The 11,936-nt window shown below is 39.5% G+C and overlaps 1 protein-coding gene across 3 annotated transcripts in view; it reads left to right on the forward strand.

Moving 5' to 3' along the window:
• The window catches only part of EHF (ETS homologous factor), a 402,661-nt gene that overhangs the window by 368,277 nt on the left and 22,448 nt on the right, over positions 1 to 11,936 (forward strand). For all 3 annotated transcript variants that reach the window (XM_044082637.1, XM_044082638.1, XM_044082639.1), the window contains one exon: positions 11,043 to 11,238. In XM_044082637.1, the coding sequence (XP_043938572.1) occupies positions 11,043 to 11,238 (196 nt within the window). The remainder of the gene's footprint in view (positions 1 to 11,042; positions 11,239 to 11,936) is intronic.

The following is an 11,936-nucleotide window of genomic DNA, read 5'->3' on the forward strand; positions in this document are numbered from 1 at the left end:
GCCTCAGGATGTGAGTTTGCAGTGACAGACAGTGCAGTCTTGCTTCTCTCAGAATGAGTTTACCACAGGAGACTTGGGGTCAGGTTGGCAATTTGCAGACACTTTCAAAATTACAAGTGGCATTTCATCAGTAATTTTAAAAGTACTCAACATACGATCATTACTTTTTTCAACTTAAGTATATTTTATGTGGTATGCATTTGGAACTGAATTATGTGCAATGCGGTTAACGTAATCTTCTGCCATCTTTAATTAACTGCTGTTTGCCTGCTCATAGCTGACCAGGCATCAGTACATAAATCCGCTAGATTGTCCTTCTGTACTTATTAAAAAAAAAGGAACAGGGCTGCATTCTCAGACTCTTCTCTCTATTCTTAAGATTATTGTAAGTGATTTCTAGTAGCTTGTGATCTATTACAAAATTTACCCCAGTTAATGAATAAGTTATCTAATTTCAGACTGAAGTGAATTCAAGCAACAAAGGTCTGTGACAAATATTCAGTTACCAACAGGTGTAAGACATCACTATGAACTGAAAACAAGACATTGCAATTCCTGAACTGATGATATAGTTTGAAAAACTGCCATGTTAAAAGTTGTAGGTCACAATACTGAAATGTTAAATACTTTTCATTTTAGTCCTTCAACTAATGAACTATACAGTTGTAACAGTCCATGTTCATCCTGATGTGAAGTTTTGCAGTATTTGTGAAGTCATCATTCAGAGTGTGAAAAGTCACTTGGTCTTGCATCAAACATTTGTCAGGTGTTTCTTCCAAGAAACAGTGTAAAAATTCTTTCATTTGGCTTACAAGAATAAATATTTAAAATTGCTGTTATGAAGGAACAGTTGCCAGATTAAAAGCATATCCAAATTCTACTTTTGACTAATAGTCTTATCTGTAACTATTAGCGTAATCATTTTAGGGGCCCTGATTATGAAACATATAACATATTAATGCTATTGTATATTTCCGTGCCAATGTAGACAGTGTGCAAAATTACCTTTTCTGACAACATTGTGCAATGTCCATGGCATAATTAATCTGCTAAAGTACCACAGATGTAGTTATGGATTTATACATAAATGTGCTAAAATATTACCAAGTTGAAGATGTTAAACAAAGTACATGAAGAATAATCTAGCAAACAGTGCAAACCACATACATTTTTGTAGCGTTTCCCCTCAAGTTATGGTCAAATGCTAAAGACTGACAGCATTTGTGTGTCAGGGTTATACAAACTCTTGTAGGTTTGAATTGTAAACATGAACAAGAGTTCTGTGCTCTGGGCCCTGTGTTGGCGAATGATACACAAAATAAACTTCAGATGGATTTGACAATGCCATAATTTTCTTTTCTTTTCTTTCTAGAAAAAGGAAAAACATTTTTTTTTAATTGGACTTCTTCCTCCCATGTTATACATGGTACTTCTCTTCTGACCGATATGGTCAAAAGAAATTGTTTCCGCCACGGTCAGGAAATTCTTCTATCTGACCTGGTTAATTTCAAAGGAAATTATCTTAAACATCCACTGAAATCATCCTACCACTGTGCTCTCTTTTTATCAGACCCACCATTAAATACAATGCCCCCATTGGTTTGTGCAAATCCAAGCATATCACTCAACTGAAAATACCCTAAAGATTTATAACCAAGAAAATTAAAGGTCTTACATCCTTCAGCTATTGTGCTAAATTAGTCTTTTTACTCAGCAGCCTAACAGTTGCTCCAAGGTAGCCCATGTCTTGCATTTTGAACCATGAAAGACCAAGTCCCATATGACCATCTATTTCTTCACAAAACTGGTGGTTCTGCACATACCCACACTAGGGCCCTAAATCAGCACCAACAAATAAACAAGAGACACTGAAAAGATAGGTGCTTCACTCAATGCATTCTCAGCCTAGAAATAAGTTATCACTACAGATCAAGGAAAGCACTACTTTGTCTACCTTTAAGTCTAGCCTTGATGCTTGGATGGGTCAAGACAAATTTATACTAGGGTTATCATGTACAGCCCTCCTTGCTTTGGGAGGTGAGTATTATTAAGAAGTTGAAATGTGTGAGAAGAACTTTTAAGTGTGTCAACTTTAAAGTTTACATGGCTTGGCATTTTACAGTAACTGTGATTACATGCCAAATATTCTTCCTATATTCCTGATTTCTATGACATTAATGGACTGAGCAGTGCTGAATCCAGTGCCAGGGAACCTAGGCAACTGCCTATGACCAGGTGCTGTCTGGGGGGCCCAGCAACAACATTAATTTTAAAAAATAAATGTTTTTCCAGCTTTGCTCGGCATCCACATGAAACAAGTTGCAACTTTAAGATTTCCTCCTTCTTGGCATGCTTTCAGGCAATGAGAAGGGAACAACACACTTTCAGCCAATACTGCTGCAGTTTTCTCACTACTGTGTGGGATTCTATCATGCATGGACTGAACAGCAACAACAGGTGATTCATGTAGCAGAAAAGTACAGTGGGGAAATTCCATAACAGTAGCAGGTGTGTGTACACAGACATATCCATCTTAAGCAGATACTGTGAAGATAGCAGCAGACATTGTTTATTGCCAAGACAACTATAGAGCAAAATTCCGTAATGAAAATGGACTTGAATAGTAGCAGGTGAGATTATGAACAGATGAAAAAGCAGGTATTGCAGCAGAAGATGTGTGTGTGTGTGTGTGTGTGTGTGTGTGTGTGTGTGTGTGTGTGTGTGTGTGTATATATATATATATATATATATATATATATTATTGGTCTACTTCAAACCATCAAAACCCCACATAATCGAAGAATGGAATCGTTGAGATGAGAATATCAAAAACCCATTTCAGTGAACCACCGCAACAATGAAGATCTTCCCAGGGTAAGTAACCACTTATCTAAAAAGAAACAACACTTAAACCACACCATCCCTAACCCACTCAAGTGGGGGACTATGCCCCCCCAACTAAATATACCAACTCCGAGATTGCACTATAGTTGGGAAAAGGGCAAAGTTCACCATCTTGTACAACAGGTTACCTACGCTAGCAAGATCTTCCTTGCTGCATTGGTTCGGTGAAATGGGATTTTGACAATCTGAAGGAGACCTAACTATCTATCTATATATATATATATATATATGTATATATATATATATATATTATTTATATACACACAGACACACAGACACACACACACAGACACACACACACAAAGAGAGAGAATACCTTAAATTCTTACTGGACCCAAGATCACAATTACAGTCCTCAGTACACTATATCTATCTATCTATCTATCTATCTATCTATCTATCTATCTATCTATCTAACGACATCTACATATATCTATACAGATGAATTAGATAAATATCTTGAAAACTTCAGAATGCTTCGCAACTGTACTTGTTTGCTATTTGTATTTTTTGGCTTTTCCCGGTTAGGGGTTGCAACAGCTGAACTCCAGTCCACTAATGATTGGCAGTAGATTTTTATGTTGCCGAGTTGCCAGCCCGACACCCAACCCTCAACGAAGGCAAGCCCATTCACGCATGTCTTTCGGAGGCCACTCGACCACGGGGAGGACATGCAGACTCCACACAGAAAGCACTCCAGCCGAGAATCGAACAAGAGAACCTTTTGCTGTGAGGCAACAACGCTACCGCTGCACCACCATAGCTAAAAAGTAAATTAATGAAGACAAAAAAACTATACTATAACAACATACAGAACGAAAGTAAACATAACCCTAAAAAATTATGGACAGCCATTAAAGAAATCTTGCATCCTGGCCATAAATGTAATCCTAATCCCTCTCCCAATAACTCATAACTCAACACACTATATAATTCAGCTGTTATTTCATAGACAGTATAGCATGTCCAACCAAGGATTCCCCAACATGTAATCCTAACCCTGCCCAACAGTCATGTATCACCACATTCACTTTCACCTTCAAATCTGTGCCCACATCCTATATAAAACTATTCTTAAACAATCTCAAACCATGCTCTACTTCAGCTGATGACCTTCCAAGTTTTTGTTTGTTTTTGGGCTTTTCCCTGTTAGGAGTCGCCACAGCGGAACTCCAGTCCGCTAATGATTGGCAGTTGATTTTTACGGTGCCGAGTTGCTAGCCCGACAGCCAATCTTCAAGGAAGGCACACCCATTCATGCACACACCTACCTGCATGTCTTTAGACATCACTCAACTGCGGGGAGGACATGCAGACTCCACACAGAAAGTGCTCTAGCCAAGAATCGAACAGGAGAACCTCTTACTGTAAGGTGGCAATGCTAACCGCTGCACCAAATGAATACCTTAAAATAGCAGCCAATAGAATTGCCTACCATGTCTCTATCCTTATAAATAGGTCAGTCCAGGAATCCCACATTCCCTCTCACTGAAAACGTTGCATATTATCCCTCAGCACAAAGGAGGAAATTCAACAGACCTTTCTACCTTTAGACTTATAACATCCTTATCCCCCCTCTCCAAAATACTTGAAAAATGTATTCAAAAACAATTGCTAAACTATTTCCTGCAGGAAGAACTCCTATCCCCCATACAACATGGTCTATGTCCTTCCCATAGTACTAACACTGCACTTCTAACTTATACAAATACTGTCAATAAAGTTAGAGATAATGTCAAACTAGGCGCCTCTTTATTGCTAGACTTGTCTAAAGCCTTTGACACATTTTGTCACAGCAAACTTCTACTTCAAATGTTCTCATTAGGTCTCTCTCAGCCTGCCCTTCTATGGTTCAAAAGCTACCTATCCAATAGGTATCAGTCAGTAAAATGGCACTCCACCCTCTATCCATACCTCCCAGTCACCACTGGTGTACTATAAGGTTCTATACTTGGTCCCCTCCTCTTTAACATTCTCACCAACACCCTCTACATGTCCACATAACAGTCCTTCCTAATACAGTACACAGATGACTCCACTCTCATTTGCACATCTGACAACATGGCACACCTCAAAAAAGTTAGTCAGGAAGCTTTAACAGCAACTGAAACAAGGCTCAGTAACTCACAACTCATGCTCAACCCTAAAAAAAAAAAAAAAACTACTTTTGTCCTCAAATTCCTCTCCCATGAAAAAAAAAAAGTTAAAGTCCTCTCTCGATAATACAACCACTGAAGTCACGTCTCATAGCAAATTATTAGGGATGATAGTGGATGATAATCTTAAATTTGACTTGCATATACAAGATTGTGTAAGAAAAACTCATCAAAAACTAGGGATAAAGAGCCAAAAATGTCCTTAACGACACAACTGAAGCCACACTTGCCACTATGCATCTCCTCCCCACACTTCTTTATGGTGCTCCCATCCTTACTAGCCTTCAGGCAATACAAAAATCAAAACTTGTACAATGCTATAACAAAGTTGCTAAATTTGCAACAAATACCCCTTTCAGAACTCATCACTGTAAAGCACTAAAAAAACCTAAATTGGTTAGAACTACCCTAACAACTAACACATAAACAGCTTCTTACCAACTATAAAATTATCCTTAATCCATTTGCTTGTCCAGCACTAAATAACATTCTACACAATTATGTTCCTAATCAGTCATTACAATCCAATGATCAAAAACTCCTGTCTGTCCACAAATCTATCAAATCTGGTGGGCCTTGTCTGTACTAGTACCATAAGGCCTGAATCTTCTTACCTCTGTCCATCAGGTCAATTTCCTCCCTCCTTCTTCAAAACCATTCTTAATGACTTCCTAGCCAAAAGCTTTTTCTGTCTTGCTCAACATCAAGATACACTATATCCTTAAATGTGAACAAATACCTATTTGTACCTTAGATCTCCTTACTCTCCCTTCTTCACTCATTTCCTTACTTCTTTCAGTTTCTTTTCCCAGGCTTTCTCTCTAAATATAGCAAGTCTGCTTTTCTCACACTTCATATTGCAATTCCTGTTTGTATTATGCTAACTTACCTTTAATTTCTCTATAAATTGCCTACAATTCCTCTACCTATTAAAACCTTTGTCATAGAACTTGTATCTATTCTTAACCAATGTTTTCACATTCTTTCTAATTTGGTATAATTATTTAAATCATATTTGTTTTTTTGCATAACTTTTAAAGACTAAAATTATTGTTCTGAAAATGTGTAATACTTTGGAGCTTTTCTGGCATTATTGTATTGTAGTACCCCACACTGTCAAACTGTGAAGAAGAAGGCGTGGCCTCTGTGATTGACATGCCAAATGTACATGATGTCATATACAAATGGAACATGACTGACTGATATACAGATTTGCAAGTGATATCATGCATGCATTAGATGCTGACAATTGAATGTTGAATGTTTCCAGTGAAACACGCATTCATTGACTTTCATTCAGTGAAAATCGCTTCCGTGATTTGCTGAATACATCCAGGGCAAAGACGTAGTTGGCCAAGTACATAATTTTGCCCTTTTCTTCACTGTAGTGTGATCTCAGAGTTGATATATATAGTTGGGGGATGGGGTGATTTAGCTAGATGTGGGTCCACTGTGTTGCAGGGTACATATTTCTTTGTCCTGGAAGTATTCAATGAATTGTGTAAGTGATATTCACTGAATGATGGTCACTGAATGGGCGTTCACCGGAAAGTGGTTTTGGCAAACTAATATAGACCCAAATTTTATATGTTTATATTGAGTATGGTTGACCCTCATTGTACACAGCATCTTTGGAATGTTTTACCTGAGTGTTATACCTTTAAGACCCAATTACAGGTATTTTATGGTAGGGGAGAATCATTTAAAACAGCATTTGATGTGTGCAGTCTAGATTCTGATGGTCTGTTGCACACAGATGAAAAACTGTACTGTGCATTACACAAGCTTAAATAAATTTGTGGTATCTACCTTCACCAGCAGTGCCTATTTTTGGATCTGTTTTGCAGCTAGTGTTTTGTTGGTATTTGTTTGGATTTCTAGTTGATTTTCTCCAAGTTGTCGTACTAATTTCAGAAAGCTCACCGAAATGAAAGTGCTGTGATGTTGCCACCCACTGAAGGCAAAAATGAAGAAGGTTCTGAGCTGTGCCCTGGAAATCATACGAACACATTGGACATTGATTCTGACAAGGAGAATGAGGATACTTTGCCGTGATTCACCCACCCCTCTATTTTTTTTTCTTAACTTGCTAGTTAAAATGTATTTTTACTGTTGTAAAAGTTGGTTAACTCACTAGACAAAGGAGTTATGGTGTAAATTTATTTCAGTAGCAAATTAGCAGCAATATTGCTGATCCTTTAAAATTAATGTAGTTATCCTAGAATCATAGGAAATTATTAGGATAACAGCCCTAGGGCTCTTACAAGCCTAGCCAAGTTCTTACCCTTATTTCTATGATCAGCACCTACTAGCCCTGTTCAAGAGGGACACAGGTGAAACTCCCAGGGTGAATTTACAGTCACCTATCCAATCGTTCAGATTGCGTTTGAAGAGGGCCACAGTGGTACACTGTCTGACATGAAGTGGGAGTCTGCTCCAAAGGCGTGGTAACCTCTGGGAGACAAATCTCTCCCTCCAGCAAGTTTTATTAATGTCACATACCAGGTTAAGGTCTTCAGAGTGAGTAACCCGTGTACCATTTGACTTACACATATGCAGCATTTCCAATAAAGCAAGACCAAGAATGTTTTGTATTCAAGGCAGAGATCACCTCTGAGTAGTCTGTATGAAACAGAATAAAGTGACAGTGATTTCAGATGATCCCCATAGGACAGATGCTGAAGACCTTGAATTTTCCTTGTGAGGAACCTTTGTGGTCTCTCCAATTGCTGCAGGCGCTTGGAAAGGTACATGCCAAAAGGGGCATTGTACTCAGTTATTGGCTGATGAGGGAAGGGTACAGGAGGTTATAACTTCTTTTTTTCTGGAGGCAATGCCCTTACTTATGAGATTAGCAATACAGTATGCCCTTCTTACCACTGTGGAGACATGGTTGTCAAAGGTAAGGTTACTGTCAACCTGTATGCCCAGGTCTCTCACCATTGAGTACATACTTAAGGTGCTGCTACTGATGTGGTAGTTAGCAGAAATGTCACTTTTACCAAAATTAATGATAATACAGTTTTTTCCATTGAGGTTAAGGCTATGACTTTGGCAGCAATCATTTGTTTGTGTATGACCCTCTTGTAGGATGTTGACATAATTTGGGGAATCTATGACCGTGCCCAGTTTGCAGTCATCAGCAAACTTTGTCAGCCACAGACCTTTAGTTTTTGCTTGTACTTTGCAGAAATAGATTCCAAACAGTAGAGGTCCCAGGACCGATCGATGTGGAACACCACTGGTTACAGGTCTGCTGTTGGAGGTTGATTTCCCTATTTTGACTATATGAGTTCCATCAGTGAGCCAGTTAGTGACCCATCTAAAGATATAAGGGTTGATGCCTAGCTGGGTGGGTTTGTCAATGATGCCTGAGCGGGGGATAGTGCAAAATGCTGTGGCCAAGTCCAGGTCGGCTGTATGCACAGATTTCCCTTCATCCAAGGCCTTCGTGAATGTCTCAAAGAAGTAAACGAGGTGTCAGGCATGATCTACCTTTGACAAATCCAAACTGAGTAGGGTCAAGTGTTTGGGGAGTACCTACATCTTTGTTGATAAGGTCCATGATGATTCGCTCTATGGTCTTACAGATTAGGCTAGTCAGGCTAATACATCTATAGTTCCTGGGGTCAGTGGAAGCAGCACCTTTGTACAAGGGAATAACAGTGGGTGTTTTCCATTCAGCCAGTGTGAAGCTGGTGCTTAGACAATGATTGAAGACAGTACCCAATGGTGTTGCTAATTCATGTTGGAGCCCATGTAGGACGCAGCCTGAGAGGTTATCAGGTCCCTCAGATGCTGTGTTTTTGGCCTTAGAGAGGGCATTTATGACCTGCTCTTTAGAGATACAAAGTAGGGGACAGGTGGTAGGGATGTCATGGAGTACGTGTGATGGGGACAGAGAATGAAGTTTTCATAGAACCTGTTGGCCAACAGGTTAGCTATGTCCACAGGCTCAGTATATGTGGTATCCATTAACTAGCAGTTTGGCACAAATCTGAGCTTTTCCTTTTAGGTTATGGATGTAACTACAAAATGACTTGTGGTAGGAAGCTAATTTGGACTCGTAGTTTTCTTTGGAGGACTTCACAAGAAGTCTTATTTGCTTGTTTAAGCTGAGGAGAGAGTGTTTCCAGTTCAGGAGGGCTTGCTCCCTCTTACTCTTAGACAGCAATTTCTTCCTCTTATTGTAAAGCCTGTTAATAGCATTTGTCCACCAAGTAGGTTTGCTCTTCCTTGAGGAGCTTGGTTTGGTCCTATCAGGTACGGCAGAGTCAATGAGGTATACAGGTGTTCATAAAAAGCATTGGTGTAGAGTTCAGCATAGTTGCCAGTTCCATCTGGGGGAGAAGGTGCAGTGAAGCTATTTATACCATCCCGTAAAAGTTTATAATCTGCTTTGGAGAAGTTTTTTAGTTTAGTTGCTGCTGGGGGGAGGTCATGTGTGATAGTTACTTTGAATGAGACCAATTTGTGGTCAGATCTCACCAGGGAGAACCTCATAGTGGGGATGCTACAGTGGTCTGCCATATTGGTAAGCACCAGATCCAGGATGTTGGCACCCCTCATGGGGGTTTCAACCAGCTGGTCCAGGGTACTGGATTTAGCAAAGTTGCAGAACCTTTGGACAAGTCAATGGATGGGTAGTTAAAGTTGCACAAAACCATGGTGTTTGGATGTATCTTGATAGGCTCAATTAGAGCCAAATAGGCAGAGTGGGTGTCCTAATTCATAAAGGGGGTCCTGTAGCTGGCAATGACGTGAATAGGTGTCCTACCAACAGTTAATTGCACATGAAGTGTCTCCAGGGAATCATACTGTTTAACCAATCTGGAGGTGTATTTATCTTTAATGAATATTGATAAACCGCCTCCTTTAGTTTTCATGCCTGCAGCTTGAGATCTGAACGTGTGGAAAGAGGTGTAACCCGGTATAGCTGGGGTGCTCTCCACAGCTTGAACTAGTTCTCCGTGACTGCACAAGTGTCTGTGTTTTCCAAGGTGAGGACTGCTTCCAGTGAGTGCAGTTTCATGTTGAGATGCCTAAAGTTTAGCAGCATAACCTTGAGGTTGTTTTATAGTGCTGTTCCTTCAGTAGTCCATTACCAGTTATAGTGCTGTTCCTTTAAAATTAATTTAAAAATTTGATTTTAAGAGACTTAATTTTAAAACTTGAACATTTGACATGCAAATACATGATGAATATTCATTAGGCTGGTGAGGAGTGTCCCATGAATATTCATTATGTATTTGTACATGTCTTTGGGGATGTGGGAGGAAACCGGAGCACCCAGAGGAAACCCACATGACCACAGGGAGTCTTCATGTCCTCCCTGTGGTAATGTGGGTTTCCTCCAGGTGCTCTGGTTTCCTCCCACATCCCCAAAGACATGCTGCAAGTGGATTGAACACGCTAAAATTGGCCCTAGGCATGAGTGCGTGAGTGTGTGCCTTCTATGGAAGGTTGGGCACCGGGCTGGCAACCCAACACTGTAAAACTCCACTGCCAATCATGAGCAGACAAGGTGATCCGCTGTGGCGACCCCTAACCGGGAAAAGCCAAAAGAAAGATCTCAGAATTGGTATATATAAGTTCAAAGGGTGCAGGAGGAGGCTTGTCCCCACTGCAAAAAGAAGTTTTAAGGAGAAGAGCAATTTTTGAGATTCGCTCTTTTCTGGGTTTTCAGTCTTTTTCTTTTTGGCTTTGCAGAACTCGGTGTTTTGAATGCCAACATTTCAATAGAGAATTTAAGATATTATAGTATCCTTTTTCCTAGCCTACAGATATGTACTCTAGTTCAGCTGCTATATATATTTTTTGTTGTTGTTGTTTGTTTTGCTTCTTTACAGCTATTTTTTTCAGAAAAATACACATTTATTTTTTAATTTACAATTTTAAACGTACAACTTATAGCACCTGAATTAGCGAGTTACTGCGCTCACATGAGAGCAACTTCACAGCTTCTTGACTCTTCTGTTTCAGACCCTCGGGGAACTCATCTCTGGGAATTTATCAGAGATATTCTTTTAAATCCAGAAAAGAATCCTGGCTTGATTAAATGGGAAGACAGGTCTGAAGGAGTGTTTCGGTTTCTAAAATCTGAAGCAGTGGCTCAGCTCTGGGGAAAGAAGAAAAATAACAGCAGTATGACATATGAAAAGCTTAGCCGTGCAATGAGGTGAGAAAAGCAAAGAATTTAACTTACTGTAAATAAAATATCATAGCCTGAGAAAAATGATGTACGTGTACATTTTATGGATCTTGAAAATAACATAATAGTTATAATGCCCCATTTCTGCTGTACACGTGTATCTTACTGCTGTGCAAATCTGAGAGGTCAACGAGAAGATGGTTGGACAAGTTTCAGCAGGGAGAAGGGCAGAATTATTTCCTGGCCACTGAAATGAATAGGTACAAGGAGTTTTATCTAATAATAATGAATGGGAAACAGGAAATGGGCAAAAATACATTAATTACTGTCAGGAGCAGAGTTTAGTTGGCTGCTAGACACTGATGTCTTCATGCAGCTAATGCTATAGCTAGGAAAGATGCAGCTATGGGCATTATTCTGTAGTAGCTCTGAGATTCCATTATATATATATATATATATATATATATATATATATATATATATATATATATATATATGGGTTCCATACACTAGATCGAATTTTCACTAATTCGAAATAGTGCATGGAATGCTCACTGCAGCAAAAGTGCACTTAATCGAAAGTGCACTTATGCGAAGTTCAGTACAACGAACGGGTGTTGTACTGAACTTCCGTGCAGAAGTCACGGACCTTAGGGTTAGGGCACGGGTCATAGTAAGGGGATAGCCCGTCGGGCTATCCCCTTACCATGACCCGTGCCCTAACC

Source organism: Protopterus annectens, chromosome 9.part0 (genome assembly GCF_019279795.1).
Source record: "Protopterus annectens isolate FY-2018-M chromosome 9.part0, PAN1.0, whole genome shotgun sequence".
In the NCBI taxonomy this organism is placed as follows: domain Eukaryota; kingdom Metazoa; phylum Chordata; order Ceratodontiformes; family Protopteridae; genus Protopterus; species Protopterus annectens.